This window comes from Rhinatrema bivittatum, chromosome 2 (genome assembly GCF_901001135.1).
Source record: "Rhinatrema bivittatum chromosome 2, aRhiBiv1.1, whole genome shotgun sequence".
In the NCBI taxonomy this organism is placed as follows: Eukaryota; Metazoa; Chordata; class Amphibia; order Gymnophiona; family Rhinatrematidae; genus Rhinatrema; species Rhinatrema bivittatum.
The window spans coordinates 593,366,615-593,391,386 of NC_042616.1; the positions used below are offsets into that span (position 1 = coordinate 593,366,615).

Genomic DNA, 24,772 nt, shown 5'->3' on the forward strand with positions numbered 1-24,772 from the left:
GAGACAGCAGTGAGAGCCTCTGCAATGAGAATTTGTGCCCACAGAAAGGCATGGCTGTGGGCCTCTGATCTCCGACCAGAGTGTACAAGAAAGACTCATTGACTTGCCCTATACAGGAGAGAATCTCTTCGGAGATAAACTGAGGGACACGGTGGCCCATTTGCAGGATCACCATGAGACCCTCCAGCATCTCTCCAGCAGTACTTCAGACCCACCCTCCTCAACCAGGAGGTCTGCGAGGCAGGGTCAGAGGAGGTCTTTCTACCTCCAGAGGAAGTACTATCCTCCGGCCCCTCGCTCCATTTCGCAGAGGATAAGCTCTTGAGTCCATCCCAGGCAGCGGAGAGCTCCCATGCCCCAGCCAAATCCAGGAACGGGGTTTTGACTGAATCGTAGGTAGCATAAGCCAGCCATCTGTACCTGAGATGCAGACTACAGTTCTTTGCAAATTTGGTGGCCTAGTATAACCTTGGACCAGTAGATTCTGTCCATCATCTGCCAAGGGTACTGATTTGAATCTATTAGGTGTCCTGCCTAATTCTCCTCTGTACCCATTTTGGGGGCCGATAGCACGTCAGGAAGTTCTACTAGGAGAACTCTCCGTCCTCTTAATGGCCAGAGTGGTCGAGCCTGTTCCACCAAGGCAAAGGAGGGCAGGGATTCTATTCCCAGTACTTCCTGATTCCAAAGAGAACAGGGAGACTCCATCCCATCCTAGACCTGAGAGCCTTGAACAAGTTTCTAAAAAAAGAAAAGTTCAAGATGGTTTCTCTGGACACCCTGATTCCCCTCCTGCAAAAAGGGGACTGGCTATGCTCCCTTGATTTAAAAGACATGTACACATTGAGATCTTGCCAAGTCACAGGAAGTATCTCAGATTTGTGATGGGAAAACAGCACTTCCAGTACAGTGTTGCTGTTCGGGCTAGCATTGGCCCCATGTGTCTTTACAAAGTGACTGGCAGTGGTGGGAGTGCACCTCCGCAGGCTTGGAAGTGCATGTTTTCCCTTACCTGGACAACTGGCTGGTCGAGAGCACCTCTCAGGCAGGGGCAAATCGGTCCATGAGCTTGACCATTCGGGTGTTGGAGTCACTAGGGTTAGTCATCAACTACCCCTAGTTCCATCCCAGCCCATCACCTCAGTTGGACTTCTTAGGAGTCCTGCTAGACGCAGCTCAGGCAAAAGCCTTACCGCCATGCTCCAGGGCGGTCACCTTGGCGTCCATAACCGCAGTGATTCAACAGAGATAGCAGGTGTCAGCTCAGCACATATTGAGGCTGTTGGGCAACATGGCTGCAACCGTTCATATTACTCCCAGCACGTTTGCACATGTGCAGAGCCCAATGGACCTTGAAGTCACAGTGGCACCAGGCCCACATCAGAATCACTCCATCTTTTCCAGTACTGCTTATCCTGGTGGTGGGTTCTCTCGAATTTGGAAAGGAAATATCTTTCCAAACTCCTCCTATCCAAATTGTAGTCCTGGGAGAATTCTGCATTACTGCGGAGCACAGAATTTGCGCAGAATTCCCCCTCTGTGTAGAAATTCCAGTTTCTACGCAGAATTTGGAGCAGACCCCACTCTGCCACAAGCGGATTCCATCCTGCGTGCAGCAAGGAGGTCCCGGGGTGCCACATGGCAGTGAAAAGAAAGGAGGCCCCGGTGTGCCATAGCACGGTGAAGAGGAAGTAGGCCCCGGCGTGCCACGTCAAGATGAAGACGGAGGTGCAAGTCCCAGCATGCCGTGAGCAAAGCAGGCCCTGATAAGTCTGTGTGTAGTGGTTGCGTGAGAGGCTGTGTGTAGAGGTATGTGTTTAGGACTGCAAGCTGGTGTGTGTGTATGGGAGAGCATGAATAAGGATGTGAGTGTGTGTTTGTGTGCCAGAGAGAGGGAGTCTTTGTGAGGAGATTGTGAAGGAATGTGTATGTGTGTGAGAGATTGGGAGCTGGTGTGCATGAAAAAGGGAGTGTGTTAAGTGAGGGTTCTTATTTGTGAGAAGGAGCCTGTGTGAAGAGGTGTGTGTGTGTGAGAGAGAGAGAGGGATCCAATGTGAAGGGGTGTGTGTATGAGAGAGAAAGACAGGTAGCCTGTGTGAGGGTGTGTGTATGTGTGCGAGAGAGAGAGGAAGCCAATGTGCAGAGGGGTGTGTATGAAAGAGAGAGAGATAGGTAGCTTAAGAACATAAGAACATGCCATACTGGGTCAGACCAATGGGCCATCAAGTCCAGCATCCTGTTTCCAACAGTGGCCAATCCAGGCCATAAGAACCTGGCAATTACCCAAACACTAAGTCTATTCCATGCTACCGTTGCTAGTAATAGCAGTGGCTATTTTCTAAGTCAACTTAATTAGTAGCTGGTAATGGACTTCTCCTCCAAGAACTTATCCAATCCTTTTTTAAACACAGCTACGCCAACTGCACTAACCACATCCTCTGGCAACAAATTCCAGAGTTTAATTGTGCGTTGAGTGAACAAGAACTTCCTCTGATTAGTTTTAAATGTGCTCCATGCTAACTTCATGGAGTGCCCCCTAGTCTTTCTATTATCCGAAAGAGTAAATAACCGATTCACATTAACACATTCTAGACCTCTAGCCTGTGAGAAGGGGTGTGTGCGAGAGAGAGGAAGCCTGTATGAGGGGGTGTGTATATGCACAAGAGAGGGAACCTGTGAGTGTGAGAGAGAGAGGGTCAGAGGGATCCTGTGTGAGAGGCAGTACTGAGAGAGAGGTCAAACTCTGGGAGTGGATCTAGAGTGGAAGGTGTTTAGCCTAGTGGGGAAGGGGAGAGATAGTGGAGGGTGAAGGAGTTAGGGGGCCTATGAAGGCAAAATGAAAGGAGACCGGCCAGGGGAGCAGAGAAAGAGGAAGGGACATTCTTACAATGTGCTTCTAGGGAAATACAGCTCAAAATATTTAAAACTCTACATCTTTAACTAATACATTTCTTCTGTATTATATTTTAAATGAATTACTTAAAGATTGACATGTATATTATGCTATTTTAACCAATATAAAATATGCAGAATTTTGCAGAATTGTACATTTTTGTACACAGAATTTTAAAATTGTGCATGCAGAATTTTCAATTTATTTGCGCAGAATTCCCCCAGGAGTAAAATTGTCCTTACCACGGATGTAGCCACCCTGTAGTGAGGTGCTCATGTAGAGAGGCTCCACACCAAGGGCCTATGGTCTGCCCAGGAAGCACAATGTCAGATCAACTTCCTAGAGCTTCTGGCAATCAGGTACACTCTATGGGCTTTCAGAGATCAGCTAGGTGTCCAACAAAATTGTCGTGATCCAAACAGACAACCAAGTAGCAATGTGGTATGTCAACAAGCAGGGAGGCACAGGGTCATACCTCCTGTATCAGGAACTGGTTCAGATCTGGTCTTTGTCCCACAGGATGGTGCTCAGGGCCATGTATCTGGCCAGAGTGAAGAACGTGATAGTGGACAGACTGAGTCGCGCCTTCAGACCACACAATTGGTCGCTGGACCACGGGGTGGCGAATTGAATCTTCCACCTCTGGGGGAACACAGACGTGGACTTGTTCACATCCCCCTGCAACAGGAAGGTGACTCAGTTCTGCTCCTTGTACAGGTCAGACAGTAAACCAGCCTCAGATGCCTTTGCTCGCCAATGGGGCAAAAGTCTTCTGTATGGGTATCCTCCTATTCCTCTAGTGATAAAGACCCTCCTGAAGATTCACGAGGACAGATGGATTATGATCCTCATAGCCCCTCATTGGCAGAGACAGGTCTGGTTTTTCCTCCTTCAGGAGCTGTCCTTCAGGAAACTGATCAGTCTGGGGACTTCCCCAGATCTCATCTCGCAAGATCAGGCAGGCTGTGGCATCCCAACCTCCAGGCCCTGTCGTTCACAGCCTGGATGTTGAAAGGTTAGTTCTGCAACCACTCAGTCTTTCAGAAGATGTCTCGGGTCCTGGTAGCTTCTAGAAAGCCTTCCATTTGAAAGTCCTAAGGACTGAAGTGGAGGTTTTCCGTGTGGTGTGAGCAGAAAGCCCTACATCCGTTCTCCTGTCCCATACAAAAACTGCTTGATTATCGTCTGCACCTATCGGAGGCTGGCTTGAAAACCAACTCCATTAGAATTAATTTAATTTAAGTGCAATTGGCGCATACCACCAAGGTGTAGATGGTGCACCCAGCTCTGTGCAGCCTATAATTGTACGCTTCATGCGGGGCCTGCTTCAATTGAAGCCTCCCCTAAGGCCTCCCACTGTTTCTTGGGTCCTAAACATGGTGTTAGCTCAGATGATGAAAGCTCCTTTCGAGCCACTGCGCAACTGTGACCTGAACTACCTGACCTGGAAGGTCATATTTTTGGTGGTGGTCACTTCAGCGTGCAGGGTCAGCAAGCTCCAGGCCTTAGTGATAGGGTCCATATGCAAGACCACCCTAAGTTCCTGCCTAAGGTGGTGACCGATTTCTATCTTAACCAGTCAATCATCCTGCCAACATTTTTTACCAGGCCCTATTCACACCAAGGCAAACGAGCACTGCACAGTCTGGATTGCAAGAGAGCTTTAGACTTCTATCTGGAGTGGACAGTCCACCCAACTTTTCATTTCTTTTGATAGGAATAGATTGGGAGTTGCCATTTCCAGATACTATCCAATTGGCTAGCAGACTGCATCTCCTTCAGGTGGGACTGCATCTTGGGGATCATGTCAATGCTCATTCTGTCAGAGCAATGGCAACATCAGTGGCCCTCTTGCGAGCAGTGCCGGGCTGCAAAATGGAGTTCTCTCCACACATTCGCATCTCACTACTGTCTGGATAGGGATGGCTGACGTGATTAGTAGGTTCGGCCAGTCTGCCCTCCAGAATCTCTAGAGGTATAGAACCGAACTCTCCCTGCCTATTGTTTGGGTTCAAGCTGTTTCCCCCTTTGTTACCAACAGCACTGTGGTTGTTGTGCCCATTGGTGTCTGGTTGGTGCTTGTTGGTCTCTCTTTGTGTTAGAGAGCAGCGTGTAACTAGCTAGGGATTCACCCATGTGTGAAGACTACCATCTTGCTTGTCCTAAGAGAAAGCAGAGTTGCTTACCTGTAACAGGTGTTATCCTAGGACAGCAGGATGTTAGTCCTCATGAAACCCGTCTGCTACCCGTCTGGTTTTTTTTTTTTTAGCGAAATTCTATGTTATGAGACTGAAGAGGGACCCTGCGTGGACACGTGGTATAGGGCATACTGGGCATGACTATGCCTAGTCAAAATTCTAGAAACTTTGACATAAATTTTCTGTGCCGGGCTCCATCGCATGATGTCACCCGTATGTGAAGGCTAACATCCTGCTGTCCTAGGAGAACAGTGTTACAGGTAAACAACTCTGCTATCCTCTAGTCGCCTAAAATGCATGCATCGAGGCAACTTTGTTTCAGACTAGTTCATTCTCTCAAATATTCCAGAAGAGACATAACACATAATATCTTTATGTCCATTATTTCATAGCTTCTGTTTAATTTTATTCTCATGTGTGGGGATGTTTTTTGTTTTGTGTGGGTTTTTATTTAATATTTTTGTACTTTCAGTTACATATATCAAGATATTAGGATGTTTGGGTCACTGTTCAGTAGTACAGTCTGCCCTTTTCTGGTGTCCAGTGATCACTAGGGGTGCATGTGGCCCAAGTTCAGTGATTTTATGTTTTTATCCATATTCCTAGTTGGGGGAGTAAAGGAGAATACTAGCCTAGAATGTTTGGTTTTTTTGGCATAAATAATGTTTACTATTTCAACCCTACCTTGTGACTTTTTTTTTTTTTTTTAATTTCTGCATAGGAATATCCCAAGAGAGATTTTGTGTATTTAATGAGGGACTCCCTCAGTCGTGCGCTGTGCATGCTGCCAGCCCTGCCATCCATCTCTCTCACTTTCCTAAGTCTGACAACTTTCCAGACAGCCATAATAATGCCTGTGTATTATGAAATGAAGTCGCTTTTTTTTCTAACTTGTCTGTTTATCTCTTCATTTCGTTCTGCTCTACAGCAGCTTGGTGTGGGATTAGCCATTTCTTCTTTATTTACTGTGTTGCAAATGGGAAATCTGTTGTCCTTCTCGAAGGTCTTATGAGCAGCAGAACATTGGCATTTAACTACAGCCTGAAACTTTTGTTTTAAGGCGCACCGCATCGGCTGGCAGAAATCTTGACGGTCTGGCAGTGAAGTTAGCAGTCGGAAGAGTGTGATCACTTTGGATTCCTGTGCAAGCAAACTAATTCTGGTTATATGGTGCTAGATTGTCACCACTAAAATTGTTGGGCTCATAATTCAAACAATGGCAAAGGTTGTTTTTGGGGGTTTTTTTTATCACCTGCACTGAATGGAGCATTGTTCTCAAAAACAAAACACCAGTGGCCAAACATCAGCAACAAGAGACACCCCCCCCCCCCCCCACACACACACACACATACGGAGTAGCACACACTCTGCTCTCTTCATAGAAATGTGCCAAAAGCCTCAGCGAAAGTTTGTTATTAAGTCCAAAATTCACGGTCAGAAAGGGAAGGGACCCAGAGCTCTCATGCAGTGGCTCTCGCTAGAAACACTTTCTCAGTACTACAGAGCTTTGGTCTTCTGCGTTGCATTTGCAAACGGCATTTGTCCTTCTTTAAAGTGAGAGGCACTGCTTGCCTTCAGTGTGGTAAACCTAGAAACAACTTACACAACCCATAACTGAAAAGATTTACTTTTATTCAGTTTTGGGATCCCTTGAAAGAGTGCAGAACGCAGTTTGGGAACTTTCTCGAGGTACATCCCTGCACCGTTTTGTTTTGGTTTTTTTTATCATTTGGCTGCCCAAGCATTTCTTTGCCTGCCGCATGAGTACGAGTTGCAGTGTGTGTGCGTGGAATCAGTATCTGCTCTCGACATCACTAGTGGCATTTATCTTTGCAATGTTCTGGTTTATCAAAGGTTTCTGTCTTTCTGTGCAGAATAAAACTGGGCCATTGAGCTTGTGTACAAGATGCTGATTTTACTATTAAAAAATCTCGTTTCATTAAACTCTGTTTTTATTTCTTACAAGCTTTTTTGTTTTTTGGGGCTCTTTTTGGGTGAGGGACTGTGGATATGGCCTGTGATCTGCTGCGATCTGAAGGTAAATGCATTTGTTTTTTCAGGGAAGGAGACTGGTGGGAAGCAAGATCAATCGCTACAGGCAAAACTGGGTACATCCCAAGCAATTACGTAGCTCCTGCCGACTCCATCCAGGCAGAAGAGTAAGTCGTAACTCGCACGTTTTCTGGGTTTGCTTTATTCTTAGTTCTGTATAAACTTAGAAACCTTGCTGAGAATGGCATAGGACAGAGCAGTGTGAAAGGCCTTTAGCCTTAGATTTCATAGGGTTCCCCCTTATGAAATGCCTTTTTCTGCCCACATGCCTCAAATTATCGTCTTACAAAGCACTATCTGGAGCTGATAACTTTTAACGCCATGTTTGTGCGGAGCAGATACCTCCAAGCTGTAGGATTTCAGGGCATGATGACCCTTGAGTCTCTTCTGCCATCTGTTACCAGCATTATTCAATTACAAATATTACATAGTGGGACAGATAACCAGATGTTGTAAATAGGTTGCCCAAAATAATGGGGGGAAAAAAAAAGTTACCTGACTTCCGAGACAAAGGATGCTTGGAGGTGTAGGGGTATACTGCTGACAGTCCTGATGTGAAGGGGCCTGAAGGAGTTTAGCCAGAGGCAGCAATAGCAGGGACACAAGAGCAAGGGACAGCTTCCCGTCTGACTATCAGAAACTAAAAGGATTATCTAGGGTCCTGGTCCTAAGAAAGAGAGGCATGCGAGGGGCCTGTCAGATCTCTTTACTTCCAGAGATCTAGGAGCAGAAGCAGCTGGTGAGAGGGAGGGCTGAAGTAGGATGAAACTGTGTTGAACCGTCACATCGATGCCAGCCCTTCCCCCGTGGCAAACCCAATCGCACCAAGAGAGGCCTGTGAAGAAAAGGAAGAAAGTCTGGGCAGGTAGAGCTGCCACACTGCACAGGAGGGGAGACGACAGCAGCGGCTGGGAAGCAGTGACTAAGCCAGGCCACAAACAGCTGTTGGGGAAGAGCTGGTGAGAAGGGAGCAGCATTGGGCCCTTACAGCAGCTGTTCATCCCTTGATCAGCTGAGAGAAGGGGGAGCAACTGACAGGTTCCCCATGAAGAAAGGCAGTGACTGCTTCCCCGAAGACAACCCAGAGCCCGGTGGTGTGTGTCCTGAGCTAGTGCTGCTGTGATTTTTTTTTTTTGTTAAAAATGCTGTGATCAGCATCGGAGGATCTAGGGGAAGCCCTAACATGATGAGCTGAGCAAGGCTGCAGCCAGGAAAGGTTGGGGGGAGCACCAAAAATGCTAAAAATAAAAGCAAAATAAATTTAAAGTGGTGGTCAGGTGAGGAGACACTGAGTACCTGTACAACACCACGTTCTGACCTCCAGAGCAAGTTTTGTGGGGTTAAAAAAAAAAATGTAATTAAAAAGAAAAATAAAAGTGAGTTTCAGGTGATGGTAGCCAAAGGAAAACCTGAAGTTCCTTCCCAACAGGTTATTTGAATTTAAAAAATAAAAAAAGTTTGCAAGAGGTGAATATTAATGCCTGCAACAATCCTAAAATACGGTGCAAAAATGTGTTTGAATATGTAGATGTATTGTAAAATGTTTATTGCCTAAATAAAGAGCTTATGAAGAGTGTTTTGAGTGCAGAGATTAAAGTTTTTGGCGTGATTGTAGCATCCGAACAACCCCAAACCTAGTGGTATGTTCCAAAACATAACTGAAAAGTTTGTACCACCATGGTAACAGGATGAGAGTCTGAAGCCACAACCATGGAAGCATGGCAACTGTTTCCCCAGTGATGGGGCTAATGCGCCACTTTTAATGCAAGTTGCAGTGGAGGGTCACAGCACATGATTGAGACATTAGATATTTTAAAGGTATGGAAAATTCCCTAAATTTAATAGTAATGAAAGCAGAAAGAGAAGGGGATACACTGAAGAATTTAGATTTAGATTTTATTAATTTATGAATCACCTAATACAAAAGAGGACTAGATGATGTACAATAAAAACATATATAATAAAATATAAATACAAAACACAAAAGTGGAAAATAAATTAAAACCAATCATAAAACTACAAAATAAACATAAAACCTTAATATAAGCAAAGCTAAGAACATAAACTTCAAAACATGAGTACTGAAAACAAGTAAAATAGAATAAATACTAAAAGTAAGCGAGATTAAAAAGATACGTTTTAATGAGCTTTCTGAAACTCTTAATAGTATCTGATTGCCATTTACTCCATGTAACAGATAGGTCCAGGTCCTATTTCTTGCGATTACATCATCATGGCAGGGATCTCCACAGCTTATGAAAGGAGGGTGTAAGTTTAGAAAACAGGGAAAGTGTAGCCTGACATTTTACTGAGGAGAGGCGCTGTCATAGTGCTTTGCGCTCAGGTCTTTAATAAGTGCACAAACACTTGTATAAGTCAATGTATGGTTTTATCGTTGTAGCCCGCCCAGCACAACAGATTTGATATGGGCGGGAAATAAATGTTTTTAAATAAATAAATGAGAGAGAAAAGTTAAAACATAGCTAGGAATGAATGTAAACTATAAATGATAGTGTTTAAGGATTTCTTCTACTTAAGGTAAGATAAAAGGTAGAATAGAATGAAGTTATTTTATGCTGCACCACATATATTAAAGCAGCATTGTTTAATGATGAAGAGTCTGAAATAATTGTGTGTGACTGGATTGTAGAGTCCTGTAACACTGAGCAAGAAAGCAACTTATTGATGAAAGTTCTATAAACCTAAGCTATGTCTATCAAGTTAGAGAGGGACGGCTGTGAGTTCTTTTTTTAATTAGAGAACCTTGCCAAAATAAGAACAACAAAGCTATTTAAAGCAAAATAATAGCTGCATTTCCCTTCCAATGAAGTTTTGAAAAGAGCTAAAGAGAAGTTGCCAGAATGGAGCAATACAGGCAACATATAGCCCTTGGCCGAGAGCAAAAGAGAGAAATATCACAGTAAATAATATTTTGCGTGATACATTTGTGTTTAAATACCAGACTAGAGAGAGAGAGAGTGAAAATATGAAAAAAGAACTGTTCTCAGAGAAGTAAGGCTGGATCAATTATCTTTTAATTTCTTTAGTTAGAATTAATTTGGTTACAATAAGACATCGTGTAGCCCATATATTTAGATTACACTACATATGTAAATTGTGGAAGAACTACAAACACGGTGACAGGAAGTTAGTTTCTTTTATTTGGTTTGTTAAAAAGAGTATGTGAGTAGGTTAAAGAACATAGAAGAAGAGGTGTAGAAGAAGATGAAGTCTAGAACTTGTATGAATATGGTCAGTATAAGAGACGTCAGAGCTGAGAAAACGAAACCTAAGACTGATTTCCTGGAACTAACAGCAAGTGCAAATGGCAGAACAAAACTCCAGTAATGAAAAGAGAGAGAATTGCAAGAATAGCAAATAAGTGTATATAAGTGTGTGTGTGTGTGTGTGTGTGTGTGTGTGTATATATATATATATATATATATATATATATACACACACAATATATATATAGCCAGACCTGAGCTTAGAAAAGACATACAGAAAGAAGCAAGAATAAAAAAAAGAAAGTAGAACAAAAAATAGTAAAAGAAAGGAACATACATAAAATTACATATAAATAAAAAAAAACATTTTACTTACCTTGAAAAGGACCTTCTTCAAGCAAGTTTCCCGTCAGTGCTGAAAAGAGAGGATAACACAAAGTATCAATTCTTAGCATAAGAGACTGAGACAATGTATGAAAGAACAAAGAGTTGTAGTGCTTTGAACTTAAAATATTAAATTCTTATCTGATAGTAATTCAGAGAAGAATCTCTGAACTATTGATTGCTGTCTTGCTCAACTTTTTCATGGATAATTTGACATGCTAAAAAAAAAATAGAAAAGATTATGGAATATGTTGTTATAGAAATATATATATATATAAGAGAGAGAAAGATACACAAATATACATGTTTAATAACATAGTCAAAGTTATTTTAAAATAAGTTACTTGATTATTTTTATGAAGAAAATGAGTTTATCTTTTATTATAATCCCTGCTATCTTTAGACGGTGACTGAAGAGTTTATTTAATCAGGGTAATTTACCTAAGGAAGAAAGGTATATTAAACTGTGCACTTTGTGCATGTAAAAACTTGCATAGCGGGGGTACCATTTCCATTATCCCGGGCACATCTGGTGCGCTTCCAGGGAGATGATAGCCTTATTGAAGGCTTCTCTGATTTACTGGGAAAGATACTGAGCTGGTTTGGGAAGAGATTTGTTGAGCTGGCTGTAAGCCTGGAGTACTGCATAGCTGTGACTGCAGCTTTCCACGAGCACCAGCTTGTCAAGTACTAGGCTGGCGATCATGTGTGCAGATTAAGCTCCAGGAGCTTTGAGCAGGATCCAAGAGGGAAGGAGGTCTGGAATCCTCAAGAGAGAGATGGCGTGCACTAGCAGTCGGAGCTGTTCCCGGATTTGAATATCTCCCTTTACAACTGCTCCCGTGACTGTAAGCAAGTCCATTTACTTTGATTTTTATCTCCACTTGCTGATGGTAATTGCAGCAGCGTTGTTCTTTCTCAAGATTCCTCTTCCACAGCTGCTATGCCATTTTCCTTAAGATGAAAGGTGTTTAATGTAGCACGTGCCTGAGTGCCCCATAATACTTTGCAATTTTGTTTGGTTATTTATTATACCAAAGGGGCAAAGGTTAAGCAAAAAAGTGATTTTAAGAGATATTGGCAGGATTTCCATGGCGTATGGTGTACTGTTCTGCTTGCCATAGCAGCTCCCACGATATCAGGAAATGGGGATATATATATATATATAATATGGGGATATAGATATATATATATATATAATATATATATATAGACTCGTATCAAAAAGAGGGTAAATACAGCCCAAAATAAGTTACAGGAACATGAGGGGTTTTAGCCACCTTTCTTGAAAACATAATATCTGATAATAGAGTTAGGGGTTTTCCTGGGTGTTGACTTTACTTCTTACTGTGGCCTTCACAACCAGGGAAAAGGTGAAAATCTGTGTGCTGATGAATGCTTTTTCATCATTTATTTGTTTTGAATACCCACTTTAAAAAAAAGTTTTTAATAAAAAAAAAAAAAAAAAAAAAATACATCCCTGGCTGAGAGGCGCCATTTAATATTACTGTGCTGCATAAGCCTCCCTCTGCCAAGGCCATCCCACCAGGACAAGGGACTGAATCATCTGTTTTCCTTGTAAGACATCCTGTGCTGTTGTAAGCAAAACTGCTAACGCAGCAACTGTACTCGTCACAGTCGATTGTTACTCCTAATTTCTTTCAGATGGTACTTTGGGAAGATGGGGAGAAAAGATGCAGAGAGATTGCTGCTAAATCCAGGAAATCAGCGAGGTACTTTCTTAGCCCGAGAAAGTGAAACCACTAAAGGTATTTATTTATTTATTCCCCCCCCATCATCTCCCTCCTTCTACCCCATCCTTCCACTTCTAAGTTCACTTTTCACTCAAGCCTGGCCAGTTAGATAACACTTTCAGGATCTGGTGTGGCTTGGCGGTAGGATCCTGTCAGGGTCTAATCAGACAGTGTGCGGCGTAGAGCAGGCTTGGGGGCTATGAATGCCGGTGATGTCAAGCTGAGTGTACTCCTAGGTCCGTCATGAAATGTATTTTAGTTATAAGGTTAGATATTCCATCCTTTGCTAAAGGTAGCTCCAAGGCGATTTACATAAAGTAACAAGGCACTGAGTACATGAGCGATGGACACTTAAATGGATATAAGGTAGATTGTAAGTAATGAGGCTTCCTTGTGGACACTCAGACTAGAGCACTGAGAAAATGAAAGAGGAGCAGGGGACCGTTCTCCAAGTGGTTTTCTACACACATTACATTTTAAAGCAAGGGAACGAACACACTGCCACAAAGCCACCACGGTCTCTGCGTTTTGGAAGTGATTTTGGTTCATGGCCGGTTCTTTTTTGGCTTTGTCATAGTTTCTGTGTAGTTCTGAAGGGAAATCTTCCAGAACCCACTGAAAGCTGTGGGGCCTACTCACAAGTCAGGCCACATGTACTAGAAAGGCTGTTCCCATTTTATAAATCTGAAGGAAACTGCTTGGTACAACTGGCCCTAAGGGAGGACAAGGTGTCATTTTTAAGAATAAGTCCTACAGGGATAGCCTTAAAACCTTCCCTTTCCAAGTTTATTTTTTTATTTAGTTTCTCCAGTGTCCCTACCTCACGATTCACAGAGACTCTGAGCGGGTTGACAGTAACCCATAACATAAAAAACATCATTTGAAACCAAAACATAGAACAAAATCGTAACAGCCTCACTTCTTCATTAAACAGTATGACATTCTCGTCTCAGTAAGTGTGTCCTGAGGAATCTAGTTTTCAGGAAAAATAACTTAAATTTCTTCCTTTTGTTTTGGGAGCATTCAAAGATGTATACATCAAAATGAGAGGGTATTTTTTTTTCTTTTTATTTACCAAATAATTCTAAGGTTTTTAGAAGTTTTTTTTGTGGACCTGATTACATTGATCCGGATTCTGCCCTCCTCGACCCTGGGAAGGTTCAGTCATCTGCTCCCGACCACACAAAACTGGCAGCATGCCTTGCCAGCACTGGGGACATTCACAGTGCCCTTCCAGTGTGTGTGACGCTTGGCTGGCACCTGCACCATGTGCCCCCCTTACACTTTTCAAACTTTCTTTTTCAGCTCAACAGAAAATCTAAAGGGAGGAGGGGGGGAAACGCACATAAACTCCTTGCCCCTCCACAAAAAAAAAGTGGAGGATTTTAACATATTGTTGCCACCTCAGATTTTTAGCAGACAAATGTGGAATATGTTATAGATGCTGGGTTTTCCCAGATTTGAATTGGCCAAATAAACACCGCTCCGTTTCCTGGAAACTTTACAAAAACAAACACACGCACGGAATTTGAAAAGGAAGAGCCTTGCAAAGGCGAGGAGGGGGGGAGCCCGTTGATGGATTGCTTCTGGAAACATGAGCTCATGAGCGTATCTGGGGAAGCAGCGCTGGCCCCAGGGCTGGGGCCTGTCGCCGAGGTGAACGCTGCAGGCTTCCCTTTCTTTCGAGCCCTCTGGGAAGTGCGTGGGGACCACGTGCAAGGGGGGGAAACAAGTGTAAAAGTGAATTGTTACGTGGTCGGAGAGGTCTTCTTTACCACGTGAGCTGGTTTCCCCTCAGCAGAACTTCACATCTTTATCCTAATCAGCTTTATAGCAATGAGAGTTGGGAGACAGTATTTCGGTTTTGAGGGTTTTCTTCATCTCTGTCTTTGGTTTTTTTTTTTTTTTCTTTTCTGTTTCCTTTGAAAGTTTCTTATTTCCTAATCTCAGGCTTGAAATGGAAAGAGGCTGGCATATTATACTAACCGTGTGGCAGGAAACCAGCTTGCTTTATTGTTTGATATAATTCATGTTGCCTCTGCCCACATCTTTGCCAAGAAGGCCAGTTTTCTATGAGGAGGGGGAGTGCATGAAAAAATGTGGCACTCGTTGATCTGAGAAATCGGTTGCCATCTTGATTGAGATTCGATTCTTTTTTTTTTTTTCTCTTTTCAATTTTCCAGGTGCATATTCCTTGTCCATTCGGGACTGGGATGAGGTGCGGGGAGATAACGTGAAACACTACAAAATCAGAAAGCTCGACAACGGTGGCTATTATATCACAACCAGGGCCCAGTTTGAATCTTTACAGAAACTGGTCAAGCACTACACAGGTAGGTTGGCGTGTGGGTCATTAAAGCATAGTTGGTGGCAGATTCCCGTTGTAGGGATCATGCGCTTGGCGAGATCTGCCTGCTTCCAGGGGCTGCTGTTCAGATGGGCAGTAGCCGAGTCCTCACACTTCCTGGAGGAGTACGGGGACCTGCCTCAAGCTGTACTGATGACTTGATGAATTGTGACACATTTTAAGTGAAATGTCTGTGTGGCCCTTATTTTTTTTTTTTAAACTAGGTATAGATAGATTGATATAGTTTCTTAGCATCCAGTCAGATAAATCCAAAACAAGTAGGTTATGCACCTCTACCAGCAGATGAAGACAGAGCAAACTGACATCACAGTATATATTTCCCCTCCAGTGACATCAGCCTGCCAATATTCTCTGTCTCCAGCAGATGGTGAATGTACATCTCCCTTCTGGGGATTGCTTCATTTTGAAAAAGGAGAATTAAGGTTATTACATTCGTCCCACTCTCCTGTGGTGATGCCAAAAGGTCCCTCCCCCAATCGAGAATTCCTGAGGTGATTTCCGTGGTCCCTTAGATGAGTGCCTTGGTCCAGTAGCTGTTTCTTTCAGCCGGTGTGGACTTAGCTGCTTAAATAGCAGAAAGGCAGCAGGTCCAGGAAGCCGAGCACGGTGGTGACAGCATATGCCTTCTCCCCCTGCAGCCGGAAACCGTCTCTGTGCTCAGCCAAATGTTAAAAATAAATAAATAAATAACATATATATATATATATATATATATATATATATATATATATATATATATATATATATATAGTAGTGTAGGGCTTCCTCCTGCCAGTCATCATGCTTGGCTCGACGTTCATCCCACGATGTGAGCAGCCTCTGTAGGCTAGGTCCCGCTCTGAGGCTTTTTCGCTGTGTGCCATGTGGTAGGCTGCAATGGCTTTTTGCACGCTTTCTAAAGCTGCCCTCTACAGGCTTGTTGGTTCAGCATGTGCTTCTAGATGTGCCTCTAACTGTAGTCCAGGATGAGTGTTCAGTTTTTAGATGCTTAGTCGGGCCTTGTATTATGTGCGTCTAGGTTAAGCAGCGCCTTAAGTGGCTGCATGCTTACCTGCCAGTATTCAAAATGGCGCCGATAGCCTTTGCCCTTACTATGTCACAGGGGCTACCGGTGCCATTGGTCGGCCCCTGTGCTCCTACCATGTGACAAGGGCCGACCAATGGCACCGGTAGCCCCTGTGACATAGTAAGGGCAAAGGCTATCGGTGCCATTTTGAATACTGGTAGCCGACGGTCCAAGTGCAGGAGATCGCTCCCGGACCCCCACTGGACCACTAGGGACTTTTGGCAAGTCTTGAGGGGGTCAGGAGGATGGGGGATTGTAGGGGTTTTTTTTTTGTTTGTTTGTTTTAATATTCACTCCATAAGACGCACAGACATTTTCCCCCCACTTTTGGGGAAAAAAAAGTGCGTCTTATGGAGCGAAAAATACGGTAGTTAAAATTTATTAGATATCATTAAAATCGTCCATTATGCCTGGAGCGTGGCCAATGTAACCCCAATATTTAAAAGGGGCTCCAGGGATGATCCAGGATAGACCGGTGAGCCTGACTTCAGTGCTGGGAAAAATAGTGATAACTATTCTAAAGATCAAAATGACAGAGCATATAGAAAGACATGGCTTAATGGAACACAGTCAACATGGATCTACCCAAGGGAAGTCTTACCTCACAAATCTGCTTCATTTTTTGAAGGGGTTACTAAACATGTAGATAAAGGTGAACCAATAGATGTGTATTTGGATTTTCAGAAGGCGTTTAACAAAGTCCCACATGAGAGGCTTCTAAGAAAACTAAAAAGTCATGGGATAGGAGGCAATACAAACTGGTTAAAAAACAAGAAACAGAGAGTAGGATTAAATGGTCAGTTTTCTCAGTGGAAAAGGGTAAACAGTGGAGTGCCTCAGGAATCTATACTTGGACCAGTGCTTTTCAATATATTTATAAATGATCTGGAAAGGAATACGACGAGTAAGGTAATCAAATTTGCAGATGATACAAAATTATTCAGAGTAGTTAAAACACAAGCTGATTGTGATAAATTGCAGGAGGACCTTGTGAGACTGGAAGATTGGGCATCCAAATGGCAGATGATGAAATTTAATGTGGACAAGTGCAAGTTGATGTATATAGGGAAAAATAACCCAAGCTGTGGTTACACAATATTAGGTTCCATATTAGGAGTTACCACCAGGAAAAAGATCTAGGCATCATAATGGATAATTCATTGAAATTGTCGGCTAGGTGTGCTGCAGCAGTCAAAAAAGCAAACAGTTTTAAGAATTATTAGGAAGGGAATGGTGAATAAAAAAGAAAATGTCATAATTCCTCTGTATCGTTACATAGTGAGAATGCACCTTGAGGTACAGAGAAGGGTGACCAAAATGATAAAGTGGATGGAACGGCTTCCCTACGAGGAAAGGCTAAAGAGATTAGGGCTGTTGAGCTTGGAGAAGAGATGGCTGAGGGGGGGGATATGGTAGAAGTCTTTAACTGATTCACATCTACCCGTTTTAGACCTCTCATGATTGTATTTACTCTTTCGGATAATAGAAGGACTAGGGGGGCATTCCATGAAGTTAGCAAATAGCACATTTAAGACTAATCAGAGAAAATTCTTTTTCACTCAACGCACAATAAAGCTCTGGAATTTGTTGCCAGATGATGTGGTTAGTGCAGTTAGTGTAGCTGGGTTTAAGAAAGATTACGATAAGTTCTTGGAGGAGAAGTCCATTAACTGAATTAATCAAGTTGACTCGGGGAATAGCCACTGCTATTACTGACATCAATAGCAAGGGATTTACTTAGTGTTTGGGTACTTGCCAGGTACTTGTAGCCTGGATTGGCCACTGTTGGAAACAGAATGCTAGGCTTGATGGACCCTTGCTCTGACCCAGAATGGCAATGTCTTATGTTCTTATGTCGGTCGGTCCGGATAATGTTGGACAATGCAATGACTGTGGCTTACCTCAATCAGCAGGGAGGAATCAAGAGCCAGCATGTGTCGCTGGAAAGAGATCAGCTAATGGAATGGGAAGAAGTGCATCTTTAGATGATCTCAACCTCACACATAGCAGGAAGGGACAATGTAAGAGCAGACTTTTTCAGCAGGGAGCGTCTGGACCCAGGAGAATGGGCATAGTCAGACGAGGCATTAGGCATTTCTGCTGATTCTGGATCATTGGGGTCTCTCATTTCTAGACCTGCTGTTGACTTCTCGCAGTGCGAAAGTCCCACGATTCTTCAGTCGCAGGAGAGATCCGAAATCGTTGGGGATCAATGTCCTGGTGCAGGAGTGACCAGAAGACAAGTTGCTGTATACCTTTCCTCCATGGCCCATGTTGGGCATATTGATTCGAAGGATAGAGCACCACAGAGGGATGGTGCTTTTGGTTGCTCCAGATTGACCCAGGAGGCCATGGTATGTGGATTTGCAGTGGCTCCTGGGAGACTCACCCCTTCGACTTCTGGCGCACAGGAACCTGTTAAGGCAGGGTCCAGTTTTTCACAAATATCTGACTCTGTTTTGTCTTACGGTATGACACTTGAGAGGGGTCGCATGCTGAAATGTGGATACTCTGTGATAGTAATTTCCATTTTGCTTAGAGCTAGAAAGTTCTCCACTTCCTTGGCCTATGTACAGGTTTGGCGAGTGTTTGAGTACTGGTGTGAGGATCGAGGTACTTTTCCTCATTTGGCCAAGATTCTGCTCAGTTCGCAGGATGACTTAACTAAAGGTTTGGCCCTTCAAGGTACAAGTAGCAACTCTCATCTGTTTCAGGGGCCAGGTAAATGGTGGTTCCTTGTCGGCTCATCCTGATGTGGCCCGTTTCCTGAAAGGAGTGAAACATCTTCATCCTCCCTTGCAGTTTCCGGTACCCTTATTGAATCTTAACTTGGTCTTTGATTTCTTAGTGGGTCCTACATTTAGACCGATGCATAACCTGTCCTTGAGGTTACTGACCTTGAAAACGGTGTTTCTTGTGGCAATATGTTCTGCACAGAGAGTTTCAGAGCAGCAGGCCTTGTCTTGCCAGGAGCCATTCCACTGGGTGACTCCAGGGGCAATACAGCTGCGTGCCTTTTTGCCAAAGGTGGTCACTGAATTTCATTTGAATCAGTCCATCTCCCTGCTGTCTCTGGACAGAGAGAGCTGTAGAGGGTTGCAACCCTTGGATGTCAAGTGACATATCGTCTGGTATATGGAGGTTACTGAGCCTTTACAGAAAACGGATCGCCTGTTTGTCCTTCCTGGCAGCACTAAACAAGGAGAGCTGGCCTTGCGGCCTACAACAGCTTGCTGGATTAAGGAGGTAGTCACGGCAGCATACTTTGATGCTGGCAAGCCATTACCTAGTCGGGTTAGGGCTCATTCCACTAGGGCTCAAGCGGTGTCATGGGCAGAGGTTAGGTTGCTATCTCTCGTTGAAATTTACCAAGCTGCGACGAGGTCCTCCTTACACACCTTTTCCAGGTATTATCACCTGGATGTGCAAGCCTGGGAGGACGCAGCCTTTACAAGTGCGGTTTTGACAGGACCGCGGGCAGCCTCCTGCCCTATTCGGGAGTAGCTTGGGTACATCTCATTTGTTCTGGATTCATCTGACTGGACGTTAAGAAATGAGAAATTACTACTTACCTAATAATTTCCTTTTCTTTAGGACAGTCAGATGAATTCATCTTCCCTCCCTTGGCTGCCGAATGATTGCACTATGGTCCTTTTGTGGGACTATGTGTTACAGGGAATACTGGTAAGTGTTAGTCCAGTCCCTAGACTAGTGTTAATATGTTTCTTGTCCGAGCTCAGTGTTTCCTGTTGGCTATTGACATGGTTATCTGTTTTTATGTCAAGTTTTTTTTGCTAGTCTGTCCGCAGTTTGCTTTTGAAAAGAATACTGGCAGGCTGGAGTCACTGCAGGGTTATATATACTGTGATGTCAGTTTGCTCCGTCTCCATCTGCTGGTAGAGGTGCAAAACCCACTTGTTCTGGATTCATCTGACTGTCCTAAAGAAAAGGAAATTATCAGGTAAGTAGTAATTTCTCAATATATACAGTTGCTTGCAAAAGTATTCAGCCCCCTAAAAGGTCAGCAGATTTATGTGGATTACATATGTTACTTGCACAGATTGTTCCAGACAGTATATTTGTTGCAAACCAGTATGCTCTCAAAGTCATTCATTATTTCCCTGCATTTTTTGTAAAATAAAATTAAAAACTGAAAAAATGCTGCTTCCCCCTTCAACCCCTGTGCTGTGGAAGCTCCAAGTTTACACAGATGAAAGATATTGCGCAAACAATTGGATTACAATTGGCATCTACCTGTGAATCATTTAAAAAAATTTTTTTTTAAAAGTCAGCTTATCTGGATAAAAAAAACCCTAATTCCAGTAACATTGTTCAGACTGTGAATCTGAAGGAAAGCTGTGAAAATGAAGACCAAAGAGCATTCTAAGGAAATTTAAAGATAAAGTTATGGGATCAATTGTGAGGAAATGGAAGCTGCATCATTCTATCCAGACTCTCCCTAGACAAGGCCATCCCTCAAAACTCAAAATTAGAGCAAGAAAAGGAGACTTGTGAGGGAAGCCACAGCGAGGCCAACAATCACTTTCAAGGAGCTACAGAGTTCAGTGGCTGAGACTGGAGTGGAGGTGCACCAGTCAATCATATCAAGAGCTCTGCATACAACTTGCCTGCATCAGAGAGTGGCTAGAAAGAAGCCAATACTGAAGAAAAAACACATCAACATCAAAGTGACCCATCTAAAATGCGGGATAAGGTTTTATGTTCAGATGAGACAAAAATGGAGCTTTTTGGTTAAAATTCAAAAGGCTATGTTGTGGTACAAACCTAATACTGCCCATTCCTCAGCAAACACCAGCCCAATAGTAAAGTATGGGGGTGGCAGCATCATTTTGTGAGGATGCTTTTCCTCAGTGGGAACTGGGCATCTTGTGCAACGGACAGCAAGATACTGCAATACAACCTTCTTGAGTCTGCTCTTGGGAGAAAGTTCACCTTTCAGCAGGAAGATGAACCCAGACACAAGGCCAAAGCAACACAGGAGTGGTTGAACCAACCAAAAGGTGAATGTTCTATGGTGGTCAAGTCAAAGTCCAGTTCTCAATCCAATCAAGAATCTGTGGCACTATTTGAAAATTGCAGCCCATAAGCGTCAGCCAACCAACCTGAATAACCTGGAGCAAATCTGCCAGGAAGAATGGGCAAAAATCACTCCCAAACAGTGTGCAAAGCTGGCAGAAACGTCCCCCAACAGATTTAAAGCTGCAATTGCAACAAACGGTGGCTCTACCAAGAACTAGTCTGAAAGGGGAAGCAGCATTTTTCAGTTTTAATTTTATTTTACAAAAAATGCAGAGAAATAATGAATTATGACTTTGAAAATTACTTTAAGGGCATACTGATTTGCAATAAACATACTGTTTGGAACGATCTGTGCAAGTGTCATTTGTATTCCACACAAATCTGCTGACTTTTTAGGGGGGGTCGAATGCTTTCGCAAACCACACTGTATATGAATATGTTGATGTAATACTTGATAATGGCATTCATTAAAATTGTTTTCCTGTTGTGTGTTCTTGGGTTATAGGAGGGGGGGCGGTGGAAACTGATATGACTCAGTTTGACCATATTGTTGGGTGATGCTCTTAAAAGAAAAAGAAAGTTTTAAATTTGGCAAGCTTTGAGCTTTTCTGTGCAACTGGCATACATCAGCGTGAAAGACTTAAATCTGACCCTGGAGAGGGAATTCATTTCCAGATCAGAACACGAAAATGGTTTTGTGTGTTTAGGTTGTGTGTGCAATACAGCTGTTCCTTGAAATTGTAAAGAATCAAGCCAGGCACCTCGTCCCTGGGGATGTACTCTTCGGTGTAATCGCCAGACCTGAAAACTCTAGCATGGGTTGTTCCTCCCACTTTGAGAGTTTTATTAGGTATACCTGGATTTCCTTGGGATTTTAAGATGTGCATCCATATACTTGTGTAATAATCCTTCTCTCCATTTTTTATGTTTCTTTGAAAGGAAAATGGAAATTTTTTTTTAAGAGCTGTTGCTGCTGTTTTTTTTGTTTTTGTATTTTGATATCCTAGAATTGTTTATGTTGTAGGTAAATATCCGTAAGAAGCTTGCGCATGCTTTTGCTGCAACAAGCTAAAAACAGCCCTGGCCTAGATCTTGCAGTTTTTGGCCTGCTTGGGATAACTTTTTGAAATTGATGCTCTATAATTTCTAGGAAGAAAAGTGCAAAGTTATATAACCCCAAACAAATACAAGGTATGTGTGTGATTCAACACTATACAAACCTAAATAAACTATTATTATTCCCTAAATTCCTTGAAACCCTTTCTTTCTCCTTCATTAAGCTCTCAATTTTTCTTGAAACAAAGGGGAGGAGAGAACCTCAGGCATTTTTCCTCTCATGATAAATCCATGGCAGAGGGAAGTGAGCTAGAGCCAGGGCCAGGTTTAAGATTATGGTGCCCAGAGGCAGAATACTGGGGATGGGGGATTTCACCTCCAGAAATAAAAGAGCAGCAGGGCAGTCCCAGTGATTCAGCACATTCAGAATTTGGCACCCTAGGCACTTGCCTATGCCTAAATCCAGCTCTGGCTAGAGCTAGAAAAGTCTGCTTGAAATTGATTACAAGTCCACATTTTCAAATCCAGTCTGGCAGCCCTGGTGCTGCCTTGGAGGAGGAAGGTCTCCTGGTCAGAGAGCAACAAACTGGTGCAGCAGGAAAAGATCCTGTAGCAAGGACTCACTCTCCAGGTGGTGCATTGTCCTCTCGCACCAAGGATATGTCTCCCATGGCTACTGGCCAGGAGGGAAAGGTTAGGTCGGCTGTCATAGTTGGTGATTCGATTATTAGGAATGTAGACAGCTGGGTGGCTGGTGGACATGAGGATCACCTAGTAACATGCCTACCTGGTGCGAAGGTGGCGGACCTCATATATCACCTAGACAGGATTTTAGACCGTGCTGGGGAGGAGACGGTTGTCGTGGTACATGTGGGCACCAACAACATAGGAAAATGTGGGCGGCAGGTTCTGGAAGCCAAATTTAAGGCTCTTAGGTAAAAAGTTGAAATCCAGAACATCTAAGGTAGCATTCTCTGAAATACTCCCTGTTCCACGCACAGGTCCCCAGAGGCAGGCAGAGCTCCAGAGTTTCAATGTGTGGATGAGACGTTGGGGCAAGGAAGAGGGATTCAATTTTGTAAGGAACTGAGGCACCTTTTGGGGAAGGGGGAGCTTTTCCAAAGGGATGGGCTCCATCTTAACCAGAATGGAACCAAGCTGCTGGCGCTAACCTTTAAAAAGGAGAGAGAGCAGCTTTTAAACTAGAGCAAAGGGGAAAGCCGACAGTTGCTCAGCAACACATGGTTCGGAGGGAGGTATCTTCAAAGGATTTTAATGAAGCATTAGAGTTAGGGCATCCAATAAGAAAGGCAGTCCAAGTGCCTATAATTAAAGACTTGCCTGAGCTAAAAGATTCCAATTTATCCCTGTCAACTGAAAAGCAGCATACTTTGAAATGTTTGTATGCTAAAGCCAGAAGTCTAAGACGATGGGAGAGTTAGTATGTATAGCAGTGAATGATGACATAGACTTAATTGGCATCTCAAAGACATGGTGGAAAGAGGATAACCAATGGGATAGTGCTATACCAGGGTATGAATTATATCACAATGATAGAGAGCAGCAACTTGGTGGCAGGGTGGCACTTTATATCCGGGATGGCATAGAGTCCAACAGAATAAAGATCCTGCAAGAGACTAAATGCACAATTGAATCTTTATGGGTAGAAATCTCTTGTGTGTTGGAGAAGAGTATAGCAAAAGGAGCATACTACTGTCCACCTGGCCAAATGATGAGACGGAGTGAAAAGCTAAGAGAAATTAGGGAAGCTAACCAAATTGGTAGTGCAGTAATAATGGGAGATTTCAGTTACTCCAATATTGAATGGGTAAATGAAACATCAGAACATGCTACAGAGATAAAGTTCCTGAATGGAATAAATGACAGTTTTGTGGAGCAATTGGTTCAGGAACCGATGAGAGAGGGAGCAATTTTAGATCTAATTCTCAGTGGAGCACAGGATTTGGTGAGAGAGGTAACGGTGGTGGGGCCACTTAGCAATAGTGATCATAATATGATCAAATTTGAATTAATGACTGGAAGGTGACAGTAAGTAAGTCCACAACTCTAGCAGTAAACTTTCAAAAGGGAAACTTTGACAAAATGAAAAAAGTTAAAAAAAAAACCAAAAAAAAAAACCCTGAAAGGTGCAGCTACAAAGGTTAATCGTGTGCAACAAGTGTGGTTTTTGTTAAAAATAATAATAATAATACCATCTGAGAAGTGTAGTCCAGATGTATTCCATGCATTAAGAAAGGTGGAAGGAAGGTCAAATGATTGCCAGCATGGCTAAAAAGTGAGATGAAAGAGGTATTTTAGCCAAAGGATCCTTCAGAAGAAAATAGGATAAAGCACAAGTACTGACAAGTTAAGTGTAAGACATTATTAAGACAGGGTAAGAGAGAATTTTAAAAGAAGTTGGCCATAGAGGCAAAAACGTATAATAAAAACTATTTTAAATATATCCAAAGCAGAACGCCTGCTAGGGAGTCGGTTGGACCGTTAGATGATCGAGGGGTTAAAAGGGCACTTAGAGAAGATAAGGCCTTCGCGGATAGACAAAACACATTCTTTGCTTTGGTATTTACTGAAGAGGTTGTTGTGGAGATAAGTGTTCTGGACATTGATTTCAAGGGTGACAATTTAGATGAACTGAATCAAATCATGGTGAACTTGGAAGATGTGGTAGGCCAGATTGACAAACTGAAGAGTAGTAATCACCTGGACCGGATGG

At 43.1% G+C, this 24,772-nt stretch overlaps 1 protein-coding gene across 4 annotated transcripts in view; it reads left to right on the plus strand.

The window, feature by feature from the left end:
- YES1 (YES proto-oncogene 1, Src family tyrosine kinase) overlaps positions 1–24,772 on the plus strand; it is a 201,345-nt gene that overhangs the window by 124,579 nt on the left and 51,994 nt on the right. For all 4 annotated transcript variants that reach the window (XM_029591089.1, XM_029591090.1, XM_029591092.1 and 1 more), the window contains 3 exons: positions 7,152–7,250; positions 12,420–12,523; positions 14,692–14,841. In XM_029591089.1, the coding sequence (XP_029446949.1) occupies positions 7,152–7,250; positions 12,420–12,523; positions 14,692–14,841 (353 nt within the window). The remainder of the gene's footprint in view (positions 1–7,151; positions 7,251–12,419; positions 12,524–14,691; positions 14,842–24,772) is intronic.